This window comes from Tripterygium wilfordii, chromosome 3 (genome assembly GCF_013401445.1).
Source record: "Tripterygium wilfordii isolate XIE 37 chromosome 3, ASM1340144v1, whole genome shotgun sequence".
In the NCBI taxonomy this organism is placed as follows: domain Eukaryota; kingdom Viridiplantae; phylum Streptophyta; class Magnoliopsida; order Celastrales; family Celastraceae; genus Tripterygium; species Tripterygium wilfordii.
The window spans coordinates 12,378,207-12,404,346 of record NC_052234.1 but is presented as its reverse complement, the minus strand read 5'-3'; the positions used below and the strand labels follow the sequence as shown (position 1 = coordinate 12,404,346).

The window sequence follows — 26,140 nt, the reverse complement described above, 5'->3', positions numbered from 1 at the left end:
GGTTCAAACCTTAACTTCCGTAATTTAAACCCTCATATATGTTGCCCCAAGTGTGGGCCTAGCCCGGGCCTCGTTTGTTGTGCATGTGTTGAACCATCAAATTGTCCAGCCCACACGTGAGAAAAAGTGTTAGAATATGTCTAAATTATGTGAAATACCCCAACCCAACAAATTAACTTATTGAATTGAATGATAAAGTAACTAATCTTAAAACTTTTAGAGTAATGCCACCGAAAGAAACACTAACCTGGCAATTAGCAGCTTCACTTTTCCGTTCTAATCTCAACATCAATTGCATACAGAGCCATCTGCAACAGCAAACTCTAAAGAGAAAAGGTGAGCATGTTAAATAAAATGTCTAGCTCTAACATATTTCTAGTTATATACTTACATATACTAAGTACTCGCATAACTTAATGTCTATGACGGTACCATTAAGAACTTTGATGATGATCATAGTATCAAATTTATTTATACTCTCAATGTAGAGTGTACTTAATGGCAATCAGCATTTTCCACAACCAAGGTACTTCAACTTCTATCCAGTGGGTAAATGATGAAGCATGTGGAACCACAGATAACACAGAATTAGAAAAGCAACAGACTCTTTATGATGCAATGCAGTCATTTTAAAGGAAGAAGAAGAAGAAGACAACACAGTAAATAAAGCCACCAGTACAAGCTAATAAAAGTCTTTCTTAGTGATGGTCATCCAACAATTCTGCAATCCATTCACATTATTTTGAAGGAGAAACTCCCACATGCTATGGATCAATGAATCAATCCCTAGGTGCATACCAAACTTGTGTGCAATGATGAACAACAACTCAACAGAAATATTAGTTCCATTTTTTTACAGCTCAATCAACAGGCCATGATGGCACACACAGGAATTCAGTGATAGGGCCAAGTTGATTACATCTCTAATATATCTTTCTGATTCTAAAGCAAAATAAGGCATCCACATAAATGAGCAGCGGATCAAGCATTCACAGTAAAATCTGCAATTGCATTCACAGTGACAATAACATGAAAACGATACTTCAATTTAATGTTTGAAGACAGCTTAAGCATTCTGATTAAGTGACTGGTTGTATTAACACATCCGTTGAAGTAATATCCAATTTCGCATAATCAACAAAAAGAAGTAAATCGGATATCATCAGCTCTAACAAAGCATATCATAACCTAGGGCTTAACAAAACAGAAGGAATAAAAGACGCATTACGCAGTCGCAACATTAATCCAACACCGGCGGCAGCTTAACATCGATTTCCAGGCTATGAAAGATAGTTTGTGACGAAGTAAATTTATGCATCGTCAGACGCTCAATTAAAATCATAGAAATTAATACGAAACCAGTTTGAGTTTGAAAATCGATGAATGTTCAGGCAGATCCACACAAAAGTGTTTTTCTACGCTTCTTGAGGAATTGCAGTACTCAACATTGAACAAACACAGAACATTACTTATCGAAGGTAAAGAAAAACAAGGTAGAAACAGCACTTACACAGTAAATCTGCACAGGTGCTGCTTCGCCGCTTGAAATCCCCCTCAGCTTCTGTTGGTGTGGAGAACAGGAGAAGCAATGTTTTTGTGGTGATGTGAAAAGTGCGCCAGACGCTATATTTATATATTCCGAAATTTTCTCCGTTCGGGAGCAAGCATCAGATTGAAAAGACCCATTGAAGGCCCAAATTGTGGCCCAAACTTAAATAAGGCCCGTTGAGTTTACCGCCGAAAGAAGGGGGGAAATTTGGATTTGTTCAACGTCCAAACTCCAAAGCCCGAAAGAAAACACGCACGAAATTTCGCATGCTAAGCCAACGAACAGTGAATCAAATCATCATCAAAAATCAAACTCAGGATTAGTAGTTTGGCATTTGCAGAGAAGAAAATAAGGAAGACAAAAAATTTGATCTGAGAAAGATGAACGATGCGGATGTGTCGAGTCAGATTCAACAAATGGTGAGGTTCATCCGTCAGGAGGCGGAGGAGAAAGCCAACGAGATCTCTGTCTCTGCGGAGGAGGTAACTACTTAACATAAACATAATTAACGTTTATGAATTCTGGTTCATACCGGCAGTCTTGTGATTTGATTATGTAGGAATTCAACATTGAGAAGCTGCAATTGGTTGAAGCTGAAAAGAAGAAAATCAGGCAAGAATTTGAACGGAAGACTAAACAGGTGGAATCGCGCCGGAAAATGTGAGTTCGATTACAATAATGTAACCGCAATTTTCATAATTTTATTTTTAATGTTTGTTAGTTTCAGAGTGTGATTTCATGATATGGTATATTTGTAGTGAGTACTCAATGCAGCTGAATGCATCCCGCATTAAGGTTCTTCAAGCACAAGATGATTTGGTGAGTTCCATGAAAGATTCTGCTGCCAAGGAACTTCTGCGTGTTTCCAGTGACGAAAAGGGCTATAAAGACCTTCTCAAGAGATTGATTGTGCAGGTAAACGATCAACGTATGTGTTGGATGTTTAAGAATGATCTTGTGTTGAATAAGCAAATGATGAAAATATTTTCTTTGAATTGGTTAGAGTTTACTGCGGCTGAGTGAACCAGCAGTGTTGCTCCGGTGCAGGGAGGTGGATCGTAAGCTTGTTGAGTCTGTGATCAAAGAAGCAGAACGCGAGTATGCGGAGAAGGCCAAAGTAGAAGCCCCAAAAGTTACCATTGATGATCAAGTGTATCTCCCACCTCCTCCAAAATCCCAGGATCCCCATGATCCTTTTTGGTAATCGTTTCTCATTTGTATAAGCAAAATTATTTTCTTTCCATCTGCAATCTATAATGTTCTTGGCAGAAGGATATGAAATTATGAACTTACATTGACATTTTTTTTCTGGTTCTTGTTGAATGGTTTGAAAGCTCGGGTGGAGTTGTTTTGGCTTCACAAGATGGGAAGATAGTTTTCGAGAACACTTTGGATGCAAGATTGGATGTTGCTTTCAGACAGAAACTGCCCGAGGTATGTGTTTGCAGTTGCAGAACAATATAACTCGCACTCACAAAAAGCCTCTTACTCTGTGTTTCTGCTTTTCTGTACAGATAAGGAAGCGCCTTGTTGTACAACCGGGGGCATCATGATAGACTTGCTGCATATCCATTTGAGCATTGAGTCTGCGTATAGTCCTCTGTTTTTTCTTGTTCTGTTTAAGCAATCTGATGTCTACAATATGCAAAATCTTCTGAACTTCTGCTTTCTCAAATAATTTGGTACTGAGAAAAGGGAGTGCATGATGACTTTTCTCTTCTCTTTCTGTCTTCTAATTCATATAGGGTTCTGGCAATTAACAATGATGTTATAAAAATGAAGAATGGATTTTTCACTACTAGTTTTTAAATATAATTTAGCTAAAACGGTAGTGGATTTCAGACATTTCAACAAGAATCAAATATAGGATTTTATGATTCTCCAAAATAAAGAGTTAGGTCGTGCTGCATTTTGGTACATTGTAGCACTAACCTCTTGATTGCCGCCATGCTATGATACAGATTGCATGCCAAAAATTAATCTAGGAAACAGAATGCCTTCTACTCCTACCTTTCTTCCCCTCTGATCCGCGAGATTTCCGCCCCGTCTTTTGCTGTTTTCCTCCAGATGGACTGCTAAATATGCCGATCCTTCCAATCCCCCTAGAGAGTGAAGTGAAGAAAGTTTTTCCATTACCTGACTTATCCATCATCCCTTGTTTCATAAATAGCTGCTCCTTTTCCAACTCGCTGAGCCTCACTCGCATTCTAGAGATCTCAAGTTTAAGTTCTCGGTTTTCTCTTCTCAAAGAGGCATAATTGTCTCGAGGAGACATCGCTGCACTTGGGACCCCACTGCTCATTCTTTGTGAGAATAAGCCATCTCCAGAACTTCCGGACATTGTATTCTTCAATCGGAGCTGCTCAAAATAGAGAACGCGGACTACCATCTGTACTGGGAGCCGATCATTCTGTGCAGAATGATTGCATGCTTCCTGTGAGAGCTTTTGGCAGTCGATGAACTTGCAGAGCTTCTTACACTCTTCTTCAGTTAGCGTTGGATGAGCCTGAGCGGGAACGAAGGAGGGCATAACAGTTAAAATGACTGATAGAAGATGGAGTCAGAAGAGATAAATACCTTAAAATACTCATCAATTCGCAGAGTGGAGGAGATAACAATATGACAATGGCTCAAAGTACAGTAGGAAAAACAATCTCTTACATGTCATTTATGAGCTAAAAACTACATCATGAGTGTTGAAACTTATACCTTCAAATATACGTCAATTGCTCTATAGAGTCCATCATCAACAACACGGGCATAATCAGGCAGTATATCAATCAAAGCAATGAACTTCTGCAAGCTCAAATAAGGATCTGGAGCAATTTCTGCTAGATACGCATCAGTAAGGCGCCCTACATTTAATAAAGAAGCATGACTTGGAGATCCAATTCCTTCAGATTCATACCCACAATCTTCATTTTCTTCGTCCTCAATCCGCTGTAGGAAATTCACCAAAATCCGATGGATAGTATCGACATCAAATAATGAATCTCCAGTGCGGACAGAAGGAATAAGTAAATCATCAAGTGAAACCGTTTCCAACTGAAAAGCAATTCTCCTCTCAAGCTCTAGCCTGCAAGCAATATTAGCTTCCACCATGATAGCCATCCTTAACATCCCAAACAGAAAACTCAGTGGAATGGGAGAGCTCTTCTCGTTACACATAAGGCCTACAAGAGTTTCAACAATTGTACTCTGATCATTTTCTACCATGCCATGATTAGGTTTCATTCTAGCCGGATTCCAGATATGACATTTCCCAATTCCCTTCAGTGACACTTGTGCATAATGCATCAATGATCCAACAATGCTAGCTGGGCGAATACCTACATGTCCCAAGGCACAGATAACTCTTTGATAATAATCAATCCTTAGCACAGTGAGATCCTCTATCCACCATTCTAGACAACCACTCTTAAGTTCTGCAGATTCTCCATCACAATCTAACTGAGACAAACCTGATACTAACTGCTCTTTGCAAGCATTCATCGCAATAGCTTCCACACATCTGCTAGGAATTCCTACCTCCTCTGCTATGGAAGGTAATGTTTCACAGGTAGATAGGACTTCCACAGATTTTTCAAGACTTTGAACCACAACTTGATTCAGAAAAATCTCTGTTCGTTCAATGAGGTTTTCTTCTCGATAGTCTTCGGACATTTCCAAGTATTCTGCAGCACAGCGCAAGCTGGCAACATTTGCTGCTGTGATCTCGAAGTTCATGCCGTAACAGAATTTCATGGCAAGCTCAAATGTTGGAGCCCCACCTGGTAAGCTGAGAAGCTCCAATCTTGAGATATTTGAATCCTTAGCATCTGCAACCATTTTCCTAATCTTTCCACTCCTAGCGACAAGGGGAAACTGCAGTCGACCAGAAAATTCAACATAGTTAGTTCATTCCAACTGAATGTTGGAGTCGGGATTTGCTCGTTGTATGAGGCTGAAACAAAATAATTGAGCTACTTTGTATATGGTGGCAGAGTAAGTACCATCAAGAGCATCAACCAATATGTCAAAAGAAATAGAGTCTACCCAACTACCTTAGCCTCTACTGGAATCAAGTTCAGAACAAACGGTAAGTTTAAGCTAGCACTATGATTTATAATCAGTATATTCGCGTGCCAATACATGTTGCATAGCCAGTCTTGAGATCAGTTTCAGATGTTACAATGAATAAATAAATACAACAACTGTAAAATCTCTCACTACGTAGTTTAGAAAGGAGAGTTTACCTTATGAAGCAGAAAAGACTCCCCATCAACGACGATCGTAATATCACCAGCAACATCTGAGAATATTCTACATGGAAGTGCAAAATCAGTGTCAGCACTCAAATGAACAGTCTCAGTACTTGACCACAAGGGGGAAAGCAGATAATTAGAGAAGCATTATATCTGCGATTCATTCTATGATAACTTGTTTTTCCTCAGTCATTTGATCAAACAGATAGCATACCCTCATTTTCAACCAAACCAATGCTAGAGAAATTTGATCATGAAAAACCTTAAAAGAAAGCATTTAACTTACAGTGATCAAATAGACTATTGTGGACACATAACAACATAGCCTAATAAGCCAAAAGACACGCAAGTACCAAAAAAACCCAATATTTAATGTATAAAGAATCAGTGCTATAAGGACAGAGATCTCTACATATTGTAATGAACCAGAACCAGAACCAGAACCAGACAAGCGGGAAATCAAAAATATTAAGACTACATACAAAACAAAACAGATTAAAAACTCTTAACTTTAGATTTTTTCACATAAACAAATCCATTAGGATTTAGGAATCTACATGAATGTAATCAAAAAGAAACAAAAAAAAAAATTTGTGTACCGAGTAGTGAAGGGGTTGTTGAACTTAGGAGAGGGAGATGGAGAGTTCTTAGTAGAAGAAGAAAGAAGGTTCTCTGCAACCATCTCTCTCAAACACGCAGCAGAGTATGGAGCGGATGATGGAGGGAATATGTATAAACTTCAAAGTGCTTTTACGAAAATAACCTGGTGATCTTAACTAATATACCAAAAAAAAAAAAAGGCGTCCTTTCTTGACAAGGACTCTCCAACCTAAACCTCCTTTTGCTTTGTTTTTATATTTCAGAAAAAATTATAATAAAAGTAATAAAAAAAAAGTGAGGGAAAATCAGAAGAATCCAGCATAAAAGACAAGAAGACTGGAAATTTCGAAGTTTGGGAATGCTGAAAAAAGAACGTTACAGGACACATGCTCTTTTACAATTATTGATGCAGCTTTGATAACGCTTGTTTATTTTTATTAATATTTAATTATTTATTGGCAGGATTTGATTAGGATCTTTGAGACTGTGGTTCACTGGGTTTGTCTCCCAACTGGGCCAATTCCCAAGGCAGGTTTGGGTGTGGGGCCTTCGGGCTGCGTCTCTTGGATGGCAGTTTTGTTATTTTGGTGAAATTCAAGGCTATGTCTCGATGACAAAAAGAAGACTGAAAAAGCTATTTCGGTCAAGTGTGGGGATGGCACGGAACTCGATAAAGAGGGAATAATTGTAGTTTTACAGAAGTACATTTGCGATATTCTTTTTGTTCTTGGGATTTGCGATTCTCTGATTTGGGCTAGTATTTAGGGTAATTTGGGCTCGTATATAACAGGGCCTAGATGCAGAGAAGCTACACGAGAGCACCAAAGTCCAAACTAGTGTCTCATGAGAAGCTCCAATACTAGACTGGACCCTCTAGACACGGGGCCGAAAAGGCCTTGCGCTGTATAAATTTAACCATTACCAAATTATTTTGGCAAATTTGAGATTAATTTAGACAACAATAATAAATCTCAATAAGTTTTATTGGCCTGCTATAATAATTATCTTATTTTTAAACTCATAGGTGTAATTAAAATATTATACGTGTAATTACAGTAACACATAATTACAATTACTTTATGATTGATTAGAGGGGTGGAGATCATTTGATAGCCATCTCCTCTCTTTTATTTTATTTTATTTTATTTTTTCTCGTGAGATAGTCTTGGTATGCTTGTCGAATAATTTGAGTTATCTGCGTATTCTACCTGTGAGTTCATCAATTGACAATGAATGACAATATCCGTGTGACAATAAAGAAGATGATTATGATAGTCGATTTCTTTATATCTACACCCGGATTTACTTATGTTTCCATATCTTATTTTATGCTACCTCAAATTGCTAGATCTGTCTTTGATGCGGTTTCAAATTGATAGATTTGGTTCTACAAATGCAAGTTTGTTATTTCAATCATACTTCAGTGTGAAGACAATAATCCTCTGTTTATTTTGCATTTTTTTTTTCCTTCCTAGGGTTGGGTGTTCTACCCAATGTATGTTGGTACCAATAGGTGTTTTGTTTGTTGTTAAGTCTTGTCTTGATGAGTTTTGTCTACTCATTTGATGGAGAAAAAATACCACATCTTTACTAATGCAATCTAATAAAGTCTTGTGAACTTAAAAATAATACAATTACTTTATGGTTTCATAGGAAAAACAGAAAAAGGTATTGCAATCCCAAACAAACAATTTGGTGTGATTGATTATACTCCCTTTTTTTCATAATTAAAGTGTATACTCTCTCCATTTTTTATTTATTTTAATTTCATAAAACGATCCAATAACGAGGGCAGAAAATTGGATTTGAGAGTCGGACAATACAAATTTTGAAACAGATTAATGCATTAGACCCTAACGGTTAGGGGATTAAGAAATGTGTAGGGGCAAAAGTGGATACACTGGACGTTAATGGTTTTATAAATTTGTGTCTACCAGTGGCTTACGAACCTTATATTGACAAATGGATTAGCAATTTCGCATACGGCGCCTAATATCTGCAGTATACAAACGAAGAAAATGCGCTCCCTCCACTTGCTCGCGCCTTCTTCTTTTTCTCTGTAAGTAATTGCCAAACACAAGATTGTTAGGATTTGGAAATCTCTTTTGTTTCGAATGATCTTCAGCCCAGCATACGAAAACGATTTGTTTCGAAAGTGTGTAGGTCTACTTGTCTCGTTCTTCTCATAGTTTGATTGTTCGTCTCTGTGAAGTTAGGGTTTCTGAAATTGTTTGGTGTTAGTCTCTGATTTTGGTTAATCTGAGGTACAATATCCGTTGATTCACGTGTTTGTTTATCAAACACGTTTTTAAAATTCGGCAATTTTTACTGTCATGGAGGATCTTCAGCTTCGCTTACAAAAACTATATGTCTTCGAAAGTTTGGCTTTCTTTGAGACTATGACTCGCTCGTTTTAATGTTCGACCCTGTGAAGTTAGGGTTCTGGATTTGTTTGGTGTTTGTTGCTAATTTGGGTTAATCGGTAGTATAATCCTTGTTTATTCGTGTGTTTGTCTGCAGTTTTTCTCTGTAACTAAACGCATCATTTTAAAATTCGGCAATCTTGATTGTTTTGAATGACCTTCAGCTTCGCATACTAAAACTATATGTTTCGAAACTCTGAAGTTAGGATTTCTGAAATAGTTGAGTGACTGTCTCTGATTCCAGTTAACATGAAATATAATATGCATTAATTCATGTGTTCATTTGCAGAGTTTTGTTTGATTGCCAATGTCAAATATCTAGTCACTTACTTTTCCCTCACAATCTCAACAATGGGATTGCAAGAGGTACGAGCTGATACCTATGCCTGCCATAAATTGAATGTTGGGTTATTTAACTTGGCTTTGTTTCTAAACCTTCATTGTTCTTGTTTTTTATGAATTTAGGCCTGTTGTGCTAATTGATTCTTCAAATCTAGTTAAGGTAGATGAATGTAAAATTGGGTTAAATTGATTTGTTATTCAAACCAAATGAGCATTTCAAACTAATAGCTCTTTATTTTTGCTATTACTGTGGTTTTTCTATACTTGGACTATGTATGTATTGATTTATTATGAACCATTTGATGCAAGATTTAAGGTATAACAATTGTGGTGTCTCTTGCTTCTGCCCTTCTTTCTCTATCTCCAGCGAGCAGAAAGCTTAAGATTTCTCAATTCAAGGCTAGCTTTTGGGAATCCATCAGATCCGGGTAAAATATGAAAATCTTGTTCTTTTGAAACTTTTGTTCACACATAATGACATAATGACTGTTTGCCTTCTGCTTGGAAGTTTTGGTATGTATTCTTACCATGAAAATGTAATGCCTGTTCTCTCCATCTCTGTGAGGGTGATGACATATGTTTCTTATGTAGAAACATCCCAACCCCGAGACATATACATGTTGGCTATTTTATTTTTGACCATCTAGAGACATGGTTATCGAGTGTAATTCATCCCCCTTTTTGTTATAGAAAGATGACGTTCACTGATTATCTTATATGATTAATTATGAACTTTCCTGAGGTTTGAACTATTCATTTTCATCTAAGAAGCTGCAGTTCGATGTGCGTGGTTGCAACATCCCTGGGAATGTTATAAAATTTAACAAATACAGCAGAAGATGATAAATTTTTGTATATTTCACGTTATTTAATTATCCAAAAGAAAAAGGAAGATAAAATATTCAATTGTTTGCTGGGTAGGCCGACAAGGACTTTGACTGGTAACTTCCTTGTCGCTTGTGTGCTATTTCTGCTATTATTTCTCTCATTCTCGCTAGTGCACAACACAGCAAGGTTAGCTGGTTTTGGTTTTCGTCTGCATTGCTAGAACACGCTCAAAGCTTTTCCTTGCTCACTAACTGCTTTCTTGAAAGTTTTCCTTCATTCTTTTCTAGGCGGGCCTGATCCCATTTGCTCATTGTTGCAGATTCGTAAAGAACAATATGACACGGGTCATTGAACCACCATCCTTACCTGATGAAGAGGAAGAAGAACCTTTGCTAGAGGAATTTGTTCTTGTTGAAAAGACTGAACCAGATGGAGCTACTGAACAAATTATATTCTCTACAGGTGGTGATATCAATGTATATGATCTTCAAGCTTTATGTGACAAGGTACCTCTTTATTATGAGTACGTCTTGGGACATTTATATGCAAGCTCAAAGTTAAATAATTTATAGCACTCATTAGGTGTGTACTAATATTTTCCCTGCATGCATAGTTCCTTTATTCACATATTTGAATGGAATCATTTGGGTGTGTTTGAGTTGCATTTTGTAGATCATATGTTTATTCCATATGACCATCAATTACGACTAATATCATTCTTCTATGAATGTATCTTTGCTTATTTAAAGTTCTGTGAATTTTTTGGTGTTGTGCATGTGAAAGTAAAAAATCAGTGATGTAATATCCTGTTTAACAGGTGGGCTGGCCTCGAAGGCCATTGTCAAAACTAGCTGCAGCCTTGAAAAATAGTTACATGGTGGCTACATTACACTCTGTAAGGAAATCATCTGGATCAGGTACACAATGGATGTTGCAGTGCCTTCCATTTAGTTATAACTGGTCATAGTTCAGTTGTTTCTACTTCTTAAACTATTTGATGAACATCTTAGTGTACTTGTTGAAGTTATTTGACAGAGGAGAATGACCAAAAGATGCTAATTGGTATGGCTCGTGCTACCTCAGATCATGCCTTCAATGCTACAATATGGGATGTTCTTGTTGATCCTGGCTATCAGGTATATTCTGTACCATCTGAGCATGAATAACCTGCTGGTTCAGGGTGTTGAAATGGTGTAAAACATTGTTAGTCACACATTGATATATCCAATAGAGAATGACTATTATGATGGTTATGCTACTTAATGTAGCTAGAAAGTGACCATAAGAATTTGAGGTTTAACTAGCCAGCTTGTGTGGGTTTATAAGTTAGCATGAAATCACGTACCCTTGCATTACAAAGCAAGGTTACAATGTTGTCAAAGGCGAAAGATGTGAAAGGTATCCTATCATCCAAGGCACATTTACCCCCAAGCAAAGGGAGACGCTAATTTTTTTTAAATAAAATATTTATAATAGGGGCTAATTCTCGTGTGCAAAGCAATCTAATTCACAATATAATCAACTACATCTTGTCGCCCGAGCAACCTTAACTTGTCATAAGCGTGTATAACTGCTAACTTTTTCTATTTTGCCAACTACATCATTGCTATATCATTTACTTTTCAGGGTCAGGGCCTTGGTAAGGCTCTTATTGAAAAGCTTATAAGGGCTCTTTTACAGAAGGACATTGGAAATATAACACTTTTTGCAGATAGTCAAGGTATTATATCTTTGTCTGGTGGTTACTGCCTTGTCCCCTGCCCAGCTTGGCTGCATATTATATTTTTGAAAGGCCACCTCCTAGACTGTGGGCAGTGCTACTTTTCATTAGGTCATAAATATACTTTGTACCCTTTCTTGCCATAGTCATATCTTTGCTTCCATGCTACCCATGGAGTAGTTGTTCCCTTTTTAAATATTTATGACTGTCTATGAGGACCTTTTGAAAGGCCACCTCCTAGACTGTGGGCAGTGCTACTTTTCATTAGGTCATAAATATACTTTGTACCCTTTCTTGCCATAGTCATATCTTTGCTTCCATGCTACCCATGGAGACGGAGTAGCTGTTCCCTTTTTAAATATTTATGACTGTCTATGAGGACCTTTTTCTGGGACATGTATTGATTTGTATTTTGAAATGTAAATATTCACCTTATCTCTTATATTGTTATTGCAGTTGTAGAGTTCTACCAGAATTTAGGTTTTGAACCTGACCCTGAAGGGATTAAAGGTATGTTCTGGTACCCAAAGTAAACTGTATTCACTTCAAGGAGGTCAAGTTACTTAAGTTGGGAAGTTGGTTCATCTTTTAAGTTCTCATGGAACTTGGGAAACTGGTGGGGATTTCTCTATTTGACCGCATATTAAATGTGCATTTGTAATTACAATTTACAAGCAATCAATATTTATTCGTTTTGTAATTATTGTTCGTAATCTGCCATCGACTTGCAATGGTTGCTCAATCCCCAAAGCATGAGAATGAACTAGTTCAAGAGCATAGATATTCTCAAGTGGTGAAGTTTTCATATCTTCTTTGATGTTTGGTTTATTTTAGTTCAAGTCAGTTGAATGAATCCGATCTGACATACATGATTTTAGACTATTACCCACTCAGAGGGTGAAAAGAGCAAGGGAAAAAATGGCTTGCCTGGTTAGAGATTCAATGGATTTGCTTGCAATAAGATCTTTAATATTTGGGATTACTATGCCAATTTATCAGTCTGCTGTTATTTTCCCCATAATTAAGATGTTTAATTTGAGTTCTATGTGTGCTGTACCTGCCAACTGACTCATCTAAACTTAGCCTCAAAGTTAGGCTTTTAATGTCTAGTTGGGATTGAACTACATCCACAGATACTTAAAAGGACTTGGTCCATGGGTTTGAGGCAACCTGCAACTATTTCTTACACTCTTTTTGTTTCGTATCATTCTATATATAATGTTCAATTAATCAAATTTAATACATCAAAGAATCTTACTATGCAAGTGGGATGCTCTGTTTTGCAATGATGGTTGATGCAGAAACATTTGGTATGATGCATCTTTATAGGGGTGGATTTTCAGTATAGCTGTAAATTGTGTTGTATGATATGTATTCACTATTCCTCATCCAGGTACGACAGTTGAGAGTTGATGCAGTTCTTTTTAATTATGTGATCCCTTCGTTTAGTTCCTTATTGAATTTTTGTATGATTTTGGTTAGAATTTCCCCTGCAGGTGCCTTTTTAGACAACTAAAATGTTATGACTGCCTAGATGATATACACCAAGTAACTATTTATCGAATCCCTCTCTTGATTTTATAGTTTAGCTCTAGTTCTTCAGATTGCTGGCAATTTATTGTGCATCATATTTCTTTGTGCGATCTACTGATTTTGATATTGAAAGTCAATGCTTTATGAAAATGATGTTTGAGTTGATTATTGTCTTAAACTTGAAGCTGGATGTCAACAGTTCTTATCTTATTTATGAAATCAATTATTTCAAAGATTTGGAAGGAATATTAGCCCCATTTTATCAAGTTAACATTTTCAATTAGCAGTAACTTGATTAAATTTTTTTTAATGCTTCACTTGATGAATATCTCTCTTTCATTTTATTCTGAGAAATTCTAAGGAGATTTTTTTCTTTTCAGAAAAACTGGTTTAACTAATCTTTTACGATGAAGTTTTTTCCTTACACATTAGAAAGGTCCATCCCCAAGTCAACTTGACCACCCTCGGGGGAGAGGGTTAGGATTATATTAGCATCTCCATTTATTTTTCTCTGGTTTGTCGCTATGATTTGAGATCTGCTTGTAATATTTTTTTTGGCTTTCACTATGAAACATTTGTTTTTCTTTTTATCCATTAAAAAATAGAAAAAAAGAAGTGTTTGTATGACATTTAAAGGACTGCTAAAGGAGATTGTATTATTTGATGTCTTTGTTTTGGAATGGTATAAAATAAAACTAGTAAATATCTACGCAATCTTTGGTTTGAATTGATGTGTTTGGCAGAGCAATACGTACTATGACCCACCCTTTTGGGCGCTAGAGGGTAAAGTGTATAGATCCTCAAAACCGGCCAAGAAGCCGTCTAGATGAGTGGTCATCGGATGGCAATTATATAATAAATGAATTCAAACATTGTCGTAGAATATTTTGGGTGGTTGTCTCTTTGATTCCTGTCTCTATCTTTTATTATTCATACAATTCATACATACTTATGTGTTAGGTTTATCAATCTTAGACTTTTAGTTGCGCAAAGTGTCAAGAGAATAAGCAGACTTCGTTGAGCATGTGCCACCTAGCACGTAAATCAAGGGTGTCAGCGTAATCTGTCCAATTTGTCATTTCTTGCAGTTCGGTTGCACAAAGTTTAGGTGTGGCTGTAGGAATTTGATCAATGGAAGATCAACAAAATCCCTAGATCTGTGAATCGGCCTTTTCACGGTTTAACTAAATGGGCTGAACCAGTCAACGAGGTTAGTCGGCCCAATAAAATTAGAGTTCTCATGATTTATCTTGATCAATGAGCGATTTTGATACGATATTAAGTCCGTTAAGTTTTTTACCGTTGGAAACTTGATGTCAAAAATCAAAATTCTCTCCCACCACGGCATGCAGTGGCGCGTGATATGCGTTGGTTGGTTAGGTTCGCTTCATTGTACCAGAAGAGTCAAACTTTCATTGTAAAAGAAGGAAACCAGGCATCTCCCAGTTTCACACGGAGAAAAACCCTTTTCGTCATTAAAAAATAGTAGCTGTAATATCTCTCTCTCAAATCCCTCTCGCTTTCGCCTGTGCCTTTCGGGAATGGAAGATAAAACGACCATGACGACAATGCCATATCAAATATGGATCTATACTCTATGTAACTTCCAAAAATTCTCATTATTGCATCGTTATCTGATACACTCTCCCCTTGACGATTATCTTCCCGTGACGATTATGCTCCGTCATGGTCAAGAAAACAAAGCTCAATAGCTTGACCTAACTGACAATTCACCCTTCTCTGTCATCTCGCGAAGCAGTGAAACTTCTTTCGGAAAAACTACAAGTAATATTTTCATCCTTGTTGACTTAATTTCATTATTTGATTCTTTCTTTGGCGTCAAGCAAGACAGTTAGGTTTTGATGATTTTGATTTCCTTAAAGCTACGAAACCCGGACTTCATCGTGGTTTTCTGTACGTTTTATTACTCACTAATTAGGCGATGGTTTGATGTTTTGTAGTTTTCGTGTTTGACAAAAAGGACATGAATGTCGAGAGTGTCTAATTTTTACTTCATTGTTGCTTGTTTGGGTTAGGCAGGGCACCAGAATGTTGGGGCAGAGAGCTTGGGGATTTATTGTGGCCGTCTCCTGTGGCTTTTTGATTGTAGCAACTGCACAAATTACGGACCCTGTTGAAGGTGATTTTACTTCAGAAGCTCATGATCGCTTGTCATATCAATCAATTTCATATTTTACATTCTTGCGCTGTTTTCCTCTTTATATCACTTGTAGTGCTGTGCTGGATGCTTGTTTAAGATATACTGGGTAAATCTAAGACTTTGATGATGCTTGATTTAGTTTGAATTATGTTTCTTTCACTATAAGTAGGCTGCTTGGTTATACAATATCAATGGTTGAAGTATCTTCCCCCAGGACTTTCATAACGAAGTAACAAGAGGAAGTGAAAAAAAAAGAGACAAAAAAGGGCCAGTTCCTGCATGAAGAAATTACTTTTAAGAATGGTACTATAAAGACCATCAAGAATAAACCTTTTGTCACTGCAAGATCAGCAGTCCAATACAAAAAAAATTTTGGCCAATTGTAAATGTGAAAATTTTCAGGCAATCATGAAGTTGACATTGAATATGCTGAATGATGCGTCATCTACTTTTTCCTTGCATTCGAATATTACACAAGGTGTATTATTTCAGTCAATGATAATTATTTACAAAGGGAAATAAGTTTTTAGGTATCAGAGATACATAATTCTGAGTTTCATCTTGCAAAGGGTTTTGACATGGAAAAGAACGCCTTTCACAATTTCTTGGTTTCCATATGGCTGGTAGGATATGTTTTGTGCAAATACATAACTTGAGTGCCATGAGAAACTCTCTCCATTAACTGCATCCTGTTATTTACTTATTAGTTGTGTCAATTTGCAGTCAAGGCACTGCTAACTGTCAAGAGCACGTTAATTGACTCAATGAGGCATCTCAGGAATTGGAACAGGGGGGATCCATGCAAGTCCAACTGGACTGGAGTTATATGTTTTGATACAGTTGGAGCTGATGGATACTTGCATACTAAAGAGCTGTATGTCCTTTGTGACACAGGACTGCTTAAGTTTGCTTTCTATACTTTTGATTGATTTTGTTTTCTTATTATTATTTTATTTTGTTGAAAAAAGGAGTACTATCTTTTTTACTCATTAAGCCATAATTGTTACCAGTGGATTCAATCTCTTTTTTTTTCCTTGTACGATGGATTCTATAAATATGTTGTTGCATCATAGACTTTCAACAGTGAAAACTTACCTTCTTTTAACTCGATGCAGTCAGTTGCTGAATATGAATCTCTCTGGTAATTTAGCACCTGAGCTTGGCCAACTATCTCAGCTTCAAATTTTGTGAGTCATAGTATTTAGTTAGTTGATTTCTTTAGAAAAAATACATGGTATTTATTTGTTTAAAATTTCTAGAAAAAAATGTTTATACGATGCTGATATGTTCATTCTTTTGTTGTCTTCTGGAAGAGATTTCATGTGGAACGAATTGACTGGCAGTATACCCAAGGAGGTTGGGAATATTTCGTCATTAAGGCTTCTGTAAGTTAATTTGATGTTGCTTCATTTTGGAGGTTTTTCTTCCATCAAATGAGTAGAAAGAATTTAAGTCTGTTACCATGCCACGTTGTTGCAACCACTGGAATGAATTCTTTAGTACCCACAAAATGTCGATTCATGTTTAGGGGAAGAAGGAACTTGCTGAGGTAAAGTTCAACTTCCTATTTTAGACCTCTGTGGACTATGCCAATGAGTTCTGTTCTGTGAACCTTGTCCTCTGAAGTTCTTACTGAGTAGTCGATTGGGTATGATGAAGTGAATATTGAGATTTATCAACTGCTGAAAATTTGATGAGTCTCTGGTATTTCATTGTTAGTTATTTTGCATGAACATTTCCATTGTTTCAAATTCGATCTTCATGTCCATTGAGAATATCCACATAAGAGGGACCTAATATCTTGCAAATCAATAATAACTTCAACAAGTATACTAAACCATTGAGCATCTGAGACTTTGCAATAACTAAACTTTATTTGGTATAATGTTTGCACAGGCTCTTGAATGGAAACAAGTTATCGGGTTCTTTACCTGACGAGCTCGGTTATCTTGCGAGTTTGAATAGACTTCAAGTTGACTCGAATAATATTTCAGGTCCAGTGCCAAAATCATTTGCTAACTTGATCAGTGTGAGGCACCTGTAAGTGGATCCTTATGCCAATTGGTGTTTAATATTGGAGAGGAGGCTTGTTTTCTTAGATTTATTTCATCTGCCTCTAACTTCTGCAGACACTTGAATAACAACTCGATTAGCGGTCAAATTCCAGCTGAAATTTCCAAATTACCAAGTCTTCTTCACTTGTGAGTTCATGCAGCGTTTACTTGTTGGAGCACACATACCACATGCGTTAATGTATCAATATTTTGAGTTTCCTATTGGCATTTTGGTTTATGAAATAAATTTGCGCAGGCTTTTGGATAACAATAACCTTTCAGGGAATCTTCCACCTGAATTCTCGAACTTGCCAGGACTGCGCATACTGTATGTCCCTTCACTGTGCACATTATCTATATTGTAATTTTGGGGAATCTGTAAAAAAAAACACACTTTATTATATGCTGTTAGTTCTAACTTCTATACTTCCATTTTCTTGATATTTTCTGTTGCTTGTGGTGATATGATCCTTTATTTGATGCTAGTGTTCTCCTGAAACTTTAAGGAGCAAGCTTCAATGTGATGATGACCCACACGGGCATTACTTCTTTTATATTGCATTGAACTTTTTTTTTTTGACATTTCTGATTATTTATTCCTTGTTTTGCAGTCAGCTTGATAACAACAATTTTAAAGGGTCTGAAATCCCAGCTACTTATGGAAACTTCTCCACATTGGTAAAGTTGTGAGTGACAATGACTCTAAACTATGTACACTTTCCTGTGTATTTTGGTGGACCATGAATGTAACATGTTTTTGGGAGAATAGCTACTGTATGAATGTAGATGTTGATACATGATTAAAAGGAAAAATAAAACTTAAAATCTCTCTTGTGAAAGGATGACATGGTAGACTCATCATGCCATGCAATTTGATGGTGGCTGATGATGAGTTTTGGGTGAATCATGGCATTTGTTGATTATCGAGGGGCCAGTGACTCCTGTCTGTGGTTCTGTATCATCTTTGCTAGTAGAAAGTTCCAGATATTAGACTGTCTTCAGAACAAGTAAAACCTGAAATCAGTCCGTTCAGATGTAAAATTTATCGGTACAAGTCACACCCACCCTTAAATTGTCTTAGACTCTAGTTATTTATCACACTATCAACCCAATCAAATTAATGTGCCACTAATAAATAATAACCCCACAATCAAGCTTAGATGTTCAAAATTTAAGACTACGAACGATATCAATCAGTATGGTTAGGTATTGCTGTGTTCGGAAAGTTCTGCTAAACGCACTGCTGATGTTTGAAATGACTGTTTGGTGTGGCAGAAGTCTAAGAAATTGCAGCTTGCAGGGAGCTGTTCCTGATCTTAGTGTGATTCCAAACTTAATCTATGTGTAAGTAAAATATTTTTCAAAATCTTTGTAGGTTGTTTATTGTGCTTCTGTAGTTTTAAGTTTTAACTACTCCAGACATTATATGAGAATAACTTTTCTCATTTTATAGCTACCACATCTGGTGTGTATCTGACTCGTGGTGGTCTCTGCAACAGGGATCTTAGCTGGAATCAACTTACTGGGCCCATACCATCGAATAAGCTTGCAGATAATATGACAACTATGTATGTGAAGGACAGCTCAGACTTCTTTGTTGTTGTGTGAAGAGATATTCTACAAATCAAGTTTGCTTACGAACATAGTTGACAAGAATTACCCTAGAACTAATAACGCTATATGGGATGAAGACATGTATGGTTAACTGTTCTGTTCTTTTTTATTGCAGCTATCTGTCAAATAACCATCTTAATGGATCCATTCCTGAAAGTTTCTCCAATCTTCCTTTTCTTCAGAGGCTGTAAGATTGTCTCTCCCAGTATAGATTTTGCTGTTTTTGATAATGGAGTTGATATTACATATTAATGTGTAGGAAATTCTAATTCTCCTTTATTTTTTAATGATGTTATGTTCTGTCACTTGGGAACACGCTTCTTTGACCCCTCTGGTTATGATATTTTTTCATAAATGTTTATGACAGGTCCCTTGAAAATAATTTTTTGACGGGCTCAGTTCCTGCTAACATCTGGCATAACATTTCGTTCACCAAGAGTGCTAGGCTTATTCTGTAAGATCTGAAAGGCTAAGTTAGTAGTGCCATATAAAATTTTCTTCATTTTTTGTGTTGGAGAATCAGCTTGCCTGAATACCTGATGCTATGTTTACGTAAGGAAATTAGGTGTTGTGAGTTTCCAGAGTTACATTTGTTAGATGCTTTTCAATGTCAATACTCATCCTTTTACCTTTTTTGTGCCTTTCAAATGCAGTGATCTTAGGAACAATTTGCTCTTGAACATTTTAGGAGAGTTGAATCCTCCAAAGAATGTCACTTTAAGGTATGACTCTTGTTTGTATAAGGAATGCAATGACCCCAAAACTCGAAGTTCTTGTTTTTAGTTGTGTATGGCCTTAAAGGTCTGCTAGTGAAATCTTTAGATATGGTGAACAACACTGCATATATTATTCTGCACCTTGCTTGTGATAGCCCCACACTGAAAAAGCGGTACAATCCCCCCAGCACATTTTATGCAAAATTAGGCATCATTTGCTTCTGACCAAGGTTCATTAATAGTCGACAGCAGCCAGTTCATGCAAAATGATGTTGATTCTGGTTGGATGTAATGGCTTAAGGGCATTAAAATGCCATGGCAATAAGCCAGAGTATCTTCCCGAATCTTTGCTTTAGGTTTTCTATTGTCATTGAGAGCCATTTCTTAATGCATGAGTGATAATTATTACCGAGGCATTTGTAGGAAAAAATTTATGGCAAGTTGTTGGAATAAGCAACTTAGTTTTTGAGGGCATGTGGAGGGTAACATTGGTGTTCTAGTAGGAAAAGGCGGGTTGTCCAAGTGCAGCACGAGTATATTTGGGATGTCAAAAAATGGCTGTACAATTAGGGTTACATTTTGGCTTATGAATATGGTGTAGTTCTGTATAATTTTGACAGTCCAAAAATTCAGGTACTGTACCCGTGGGCGTAGGCACATTGTTGAACCACCTAAGTCCTTGTATTGGTTTCTCTATCTCAGTTCATGTTTTATATGCACTCACACACACATCTTAATCACCAGTTATTCTGTGTGCTCTAATTTCCAATGCAAGCATTATTGCTTGATGGGTCATAAATACTCTTTTAAAATTATTGTTGTCAAAACTGTTTTTGGGGTTTTTAATTTGTAGCTGCAGAGATGTACTTAATCTTTTTCATGTCTAGTGGGGAGAGGATATGAATGAATAGTTGGTGGACACAGACATGCTGAGGAAACAGACATTCTGCAGTGCAGGGCTTCTACCCTGTTGCTGCGTGTTTAAAATCAACCCTAATATGCAGCCCAAAATTTTCATGTAATTCAGCTGATCATTCTAATGTTTGTAAAAAAGGCTTTAACAATCCTGACGATGATATTACCTGTTGACTCATATGCCTTGATTAATTTTTGAATGTCTTGTAATTTTAGTTGTTGGTAATGGTAAATAGTCGGTGAAATAATTCTTAGTATGTCATGCTTTGGCTTTGATCTCGTGATATCTAACTCTTACCACTTTAATTGCTGTAATTCAGGCTTGAAGGCAATCCTGTCTGCAGAAATGCAAATATATTGAATATAGGCCAGTTCTGTGCATCTGAAAGCAAAGGGGATGAGGGCAATGAAAGTTCAACAAATTCAATGGTGATATGTCCTATCCAAGCATGCCCGACAGATGATTTTTTTGAATATGTCCCAGCATCTCCAGTGCCTTGCTATTGTGCAGCTCCTCTTAGAATTGGATACCGACTGAAGAGCCCTAGTTTCTCTTATTTTCCTCCATATATTCCTTCATTTGAGATGTACCTAACCAACTCTCTGAACTTGGAACTTTATCAACTATCAATTGATTCATTTTTGTGGGAAGCAGGCCCTCGTTTGAGGATGTACTTGAAGATTTTTCCTGTTTTTAATCGTACTCGCTCAGGTATATTCAATTTAACTGAGATTCAGCGAATCAGAGGCAGATATACATCATGGGATTTCCCTAGAACTGACTTCTTCGGGCCATATGAACTTCTCAATATTACTCTGCTGGGACCTTATTCAAACAGTATGTATTCAATCCTACACTCTTCCAAGGTCCAACTGTCTCTTAACATTCTATAGTATTGGTTTAGAAGACAACATGCTATTTTTATGCATATCAAATTTGAAGATATTATTAATGAACTATAGAGAAGCTAAGTATTGCATTTTCACCCCTATTAAATTATGTCTCAGTAGTATGTTGCCATATCAAGGACTTTTGCGTTTGACCAGTTAGTCTCATGTAGGAGCGGGATACTGAATGTCATCTCTAAATATATAATATATATTAAATTATTTTCGCAAAGCAGAGCAAAATTCAGGTTTTTCATGAACAAATTCGAGTTGTCCACTCATGAGCGAAATTCGTTAGTTGATGAGGAATGTCATTGTATGTACACTTCTTCCTCAGTTACTTGTTACATATTCACTTATTAATATACAGCATATGAAGTATTTTATTCATCTATATTGGTGGCTATTGCTTTGTAAAGAAAAATGTGTGGCCTTTTATGAAGAGACAAGACTTCTAAGCAAAAGTTTGTTAAACTTATAATTATGGGATTCAAATCTAATTATCATTAAAGCAAATTGTTAGGCAAACTCTGTGAACCTGACTTCATGTGATAGGCGTAGCTTTTGGTTATTGGCACAAAAGCAGACTGCTTGGCAGCATATTTGGAGCATCTAGCTGTAACTCTATTATCTAAACTAGTTTTCAGGCTTAGGAGAAACAATGTAGTCAATGTGATATTTCCTGTATTCAACGAAGCCGCACCTAGGCGAGGCTATTTGTACTATGTTTATTTTCTAGGCATGGAGATTCTATGTAGAAATGGATTCATTACCTGCCTTTTAATAATAGGGCTCATATTTTCAGTGATTATTAAAATGGTTTTATTTCTGATAGTATACTTAAAAACTCAAAGGAAAAGTATCAGTAAAGGCATTTGGGCAGCCATCATAGTAGGAGCTGTAGCCAGTGTTGCAGTATCTGTGATAGTTACCCTTCTGGTGACAAGAAGACATGCTAGATACCAGCATGTACTGTCAAGGAAACACTTATGTAAGTGTACCAGGATTCATTAATCTCGTTGAGTACAATGGCCGATTATCAAGTTAATGAGGGTAACTTTTTATGATGTTTTACAGCCTCGAAGATTTCCATTAAGATTGAAGGTGTGAAAGGCTTCGCATATAAGGAAATGGTCGTGGCTACAAACAATTTTAACAGCTCAAGTCAAATAGGCCGAGGAGGTTATGGAATAGTTTACAGAGGCAATTTGTCTGACAAAACAGTTGTCGCCATCAAGCGAGCGGAAGAAGGATCCTTACAAGGCCAAAAGGAATTTCTGACAGAGATAAAACTGTTGTCAAGGTTGCATCACCGAAATTTAGTTTCATTGGTTGGTTACTGCGATGAAGTAGGGGAGCAGGTATGTTTCTAGTTTCTACTGTGAAAAACTACAAGTATCATCTTGGCGTCATCTTTTCTTGTATTTAAGTGCAATTTTAAATTTGGCGCCAGTCATCAATAATTGCAATTTGAATTCTGGACAGAAATTTGGCGCTTCTAATGAATAAAGTGGTGGCGCAGAATTTGCATCACCTTTTATGCTGAGTCATGCTATACCGTTTATCTCCTTTCTTGCTTTCCCCTTTTTTTTATGATAATTCTTTGTTTTCCCCTTTTATGCTGACAAGGTTTAACTTTTGTGTGCAAAACTTAAGCTGGTTACTGCTCCAAAATATTTCGCAAAATCCAAAGTTGGATGTTCAATGCTGAGTTATGCTATGCCAATTTAATTGTATTGTTTCTTCCATCTGATGGAGATTCCTTGTGAAATCCTTTATCAAGAATATTGAACTGTTACAGCATCTATAAATGCAAGAAACAACCTGAATACCTGATTATGGATATGATTGACCTGCTTTGTTTTTGGTGGTGTCTGTACAGATGTTGGTATATGAGTTCATGCCGAATGGAACCTTGCGGGATTGGCTTTCGGGTATGAAATATAAATTTTCACTTGAATTTGTTCCTCTTCTCAACTGTTATTCACTTTATGCTTGTCAGCTCCTCCATACTTTCCCAAAAAAAAAAAATACAGAATGTATTTGCAAAATATATTATATGGATAATTTTGGTCTTAGTTTCTATCTACTACCTTCATGGATAAAAGTTTATATATAGTTTCGCATTTTTTTAATGACTATCCATGTCAAACCCTATTCTTGGGTTTCTGGTTGACTCAGCTCAAAACCCTTGTTTACTGTTGCTGCTATGAAGCATGCAAAGATAGTGAAACTAATATCGTGATACCAGTAAATTTGTTTCCATGGTCCTTTTCCTATGGTGCATCTTACAGCGAGATATTTCCAATTGCATTATCTACTCATTACTTAATTGAGAGCAGATATCACGAACACTTATGAGGCATAAATGCATGCATATAGACATATAGTTATTATTTCAACTGTCGTTATCAACTGCTAATAGCTACTTGATATGCAGCTAAAGCAAAGCAAAATCTGAACTTTGGCACAAGGTTGCGAATTGCATTGGGTTCAGCCAAGGGCATCCTTTACCTCCATACCGAAGCAAACCCTCCTGTATTTCACCGTGATATAAAAGCCAGCAACATACTTTTGGACTCCAACCTTAATGCTAAAGTTGCTGATTTTGGCTTGTCACGTCTTGCTCCAGTTCCAGATGCTGAAGGGACTTTGCCTAATCATGTGTCCACTGTTGTGAAGGGAACACCGGTAAAGTTTACTCTTGCACTTTCACTAATATTAATGATACAGGAACAAATTGACAGCGCCTGCTAGATATTTATATCAGTATTAATTAACTAGAGATGATGACAAAGAAGAATTGTTGCTTTTGTCCTTGTTGGCATAATTTTTCCCCTTAACCCCCACCACACCCACTCCAATGGTTTTTCTGAAGGAAAAGTTACTGCTCAGTCGTAAGTTTTGAGTTGCAAATCTGAGCTACAATTTTTATTCCTCTAGCGACCCATGCGTACTTAATTGATGGCTCTCTTCTCAGGGGTGAAGTTCCATTGTTCTCCTTGCACCTAGAGGACCATTGACCTTGTAAGAGAATGAATTAAAACTACAAGTTTGCACGATGTGGAAATGTAATTGTGGTAATAACACTCACTGGCTGGTTATAGAAGGTTGATTTATCTGGATGGCTGAACACTCAGAAGCTTTTAGTCTTGACCGGTGACTGATTTCTAACTGTTGAAATGACCGTCCTCATTGAAATTCCTTATAAAAATCAAATAAAAGATATATGACCTCTCTCTTGTTGCATTCATAGATGCACATAACACCAGTACATCATATTAACATCATAACTCTGTGCTTATCTGGTCATGCTTTCAGGGATACCTTGACCCAGAATACTTCTTGACGCATAAGTTGACAGACAAAAGTGACGTCTATAGCCTTGGGGTTGTGTTTCTGGAGCTCTTGACGGGTATGCGACCAATATCACATGGCAAAAACATTGTCCGAGAGGTATTTCTTAAGTTAAATGTTCTTTTAGAGGTATCCAATTTTGAGTACATATATCTTTTGCTTTTTTAGGTGAATGCTTTAAATCTAGATTAACTCAAACCTCATAAGAAGTCCACGAAAAAAATCTTCAAAATTATTGATACACTTCCTCACATAATTGCCACAAGTTATTCGGGCTGTAAAAGAGCTTCATATATGTAACTTAACAAGTGTTAAAATGCTCTGAAACTCAACTTTCATTTTCTTGGAGTTTCACTGACAACTATTCCTCGGTATCCACCACCAAATTTGGTTGTCTCCATGATATGCTCCCATGCCGGTGATCTAAAGAGTTAAATGTTTGGTTTCAGGTGAATATGGGACACGAGTCGGGCACAATGTTCTCCATCATAGACAGCAAAATGGGGTCTTACCCATCTGAATGTGTAGAGAGGTTTGTAAGTTTGGCGCTTGCATGTTGCCTTGACAAGCCAGAAAAGCGACCATCCATGTTGGATGTGGTGAGGGAGCTTGAAAACATACTCAAAATTATGCCAGAAATCGACGTCATCTTCTCGGAATCCAGTTCCACACATTCTGGTAAGTCACCATCATCTTCATCTTATGTGACCAGGGATCTATACATGTCTTCTGATATTTTGGGGAGCGATCTTATTAGTGGTGTTACTCCGACCATTATACCTCGATAGACACTCCAGAATATGATATTTTTTACTCATGTATAGTATAGCCGTAGTTTGTGATGTAAATTTTGTCATAAACTAATATTATGTTTTGAAATTTATGTGCCAAAATGATTACTTTCTTTGTATAGGATACCAAAATTACTTACTTTCATATAACTTTTGGATGTTCGATTAAAGGACATTGAGTGATGTATCTCCATGTAAGACCTTAGGTGTCGTTTGGTTCGCGAAATCCAACCTGATTAAGAATAAGTGTTTCTCTTTTATTAATGATTACTATATTTGGTTGGGTTTGGTTGGTGGAATTCTTGAAATCTAGAATTCTAAAGAAAGCTAGATTGCTTCCAAATGAGGAATTCTTCTTTCTTCCAAAAAGAGAAATATTCACTTATTTTTAATTAAATACCTATA

At 36.8% G+C, this 26,140-nt stretch overlaps 4 protein-coding genes across 10 annotated transcripts; 3 read left to right on the top strand and 1 right to left on the bottom strand.

Moving 5' to 3' along the window:
* Window positions 1-1,800: 1,800 nt before the first annotated feature.
* LOC119986985 (V-type proton ATPase subunit E2-like) lies at window positions 1,801-3,255 on the top strand. The gene is made up of 6 exons (XM_038831672.1): window positions 1,801-2,031; window positions 2,109-2,209; window positions 2,308-2,464; window positions 2,553-2,749; window positions 2,884-2,983; window positions 3,064-3,255. Exons 1-6 carry the CDS (start codon window positions 1,930-1,932, stop codon window positions 3,100-3,102), a joined length of 696 nt encoding a protein of 231 aa, XP_038687600.1. The 5' UTR covers window positions 1,801-1,929; the 3' UTR covers window positions 3,103-3,255.
* Window positions 3,140-6,544, bottom strand: LOC119986968 (BTB/POZ domain-containing protein At3g08570). Of its 2 annotated transcripts, XM_038831665.1 has the most exons (5): window positions 6,393-6,544; window positions 5,785-5,851; window positions 4,259-5,413; window positions 3,560-4,055; window positions 3,140-3,298 (listed from the first exon to the last, which is right to left on the bottom strand). In XM_038831665.1, the coding sequence occupies exons 1-5, from the start codon at window positions 6,473-6,475 to the stop codon at window positions 3,282-3,284; spliced, it is 1,818 nt and encodes a 605-aa protein (XP_038687593.1). In that variant the 5' UTR covers window positions 6,476-6,544; the 3' UTR covers window positions 3,140-3,281. The 2 variants fall into 2 exon arrangements, with proteins under 2 accessions (XP_038687593.1, XP_038687585.1); XM_038831657.1 differs by lacking the exon at window positions 3,140-3,298 and having other exon boundaries at window positions 3,318-4,055.
* Window positions 6,545-8,304: 1,760 nt separating this feature from the next.
* LOC119990980 (histone acetyltransferase TAP1) lies at window positions 8,305-12,513 on the top strand. Of its 2 annotated transcripts, XM_038837136.1 has the most exons (8): window positions 8,305-8,452; window positions 9,106-9,182; window positions 9,526-9,586; window positions 10,306-10,492; window positions 10,804-10,903; window positions 11,022-11,122; window positions 11,613-11,706; window positions 12,163-12,513. In XM_038837136.1, the coding sequence occupies exons 1-8, from the start codon at window positions 8,412-8,414 to the stop codon at window positions 12,237-12,239; spliced, it is 738 nt and encodes a 245-aa protein (XP_038693064.1). In that variant the 5' UTR covers window positions 8,305-8,411; the 3' UTR covers window positions 12,240-12,513. The 2 variants fall into 2 exon arrangements, with proteins under 2 accessions (XP_038693064.1, XP_038693073.1); XM_038837145.1 differs by lacking the exon at window positions 11,613-11,706.
* A 2,175-nt stretch (window positions 12,514-14,688) lies between these two features.
* Window positions 14,689-25,981, top strand: LOC119990952 (probable LRR receptor-like serine/threonine-protein kinase At1g06840). Of its 5 annotated transcripts, none has more exons than XM_038837108.1 (21): window positions 14,689-15,024; window positions 15,280-15,379; window positions 16,124-16,274; window positions 16,516-16,587; window positions 16,714-16,785; window positions 17,297-17,440; window positions 17,530-17,601; window positions 17,711-17,782; window positions 18,066-18,140; window positions 18,730-18,798; window positions 18,954-19,022; window positions 19,184-19,255; window positions 19,436-19,522; window positions 19,722-19,790; window positions 21,020-21,537; window positions 22,423-22,578; window positions 22,665-22,948; window positions 23,470-23,521; window positions 24,028-24,278; window positions 24,909-25,043; window positions 25,394-25,981. In XM_038837108.1, the coding sequence occupies exons 2-21, from the start codon at window positions 15,289-15,291 to the stop codon at window positions 25,730-25,732; spliced, it is 2,850 nt and encodes a 949-aa protein (XP_038693036.1). In that variant the 5' UTR covers window positions 14,689-15,024; window positions 15,280-15,288; the 3' UTR covers window positions 25,733-25,981. The 5 variants fall into 5 exon arrangements, with proteins under 5 accessions (XP_038693036.1, XP_038693029.1, XP_038693053.1 ...); XM_038837101.1 differs by having other exon boundaries at window positions 15,276-15,379; XM_038837118.1 differs by having other exon boundaries at window positions 15,012-15,153.
* The last annotated feature ends 159 nt before the right edge of the window (window positions 25,982-26,140 follow it).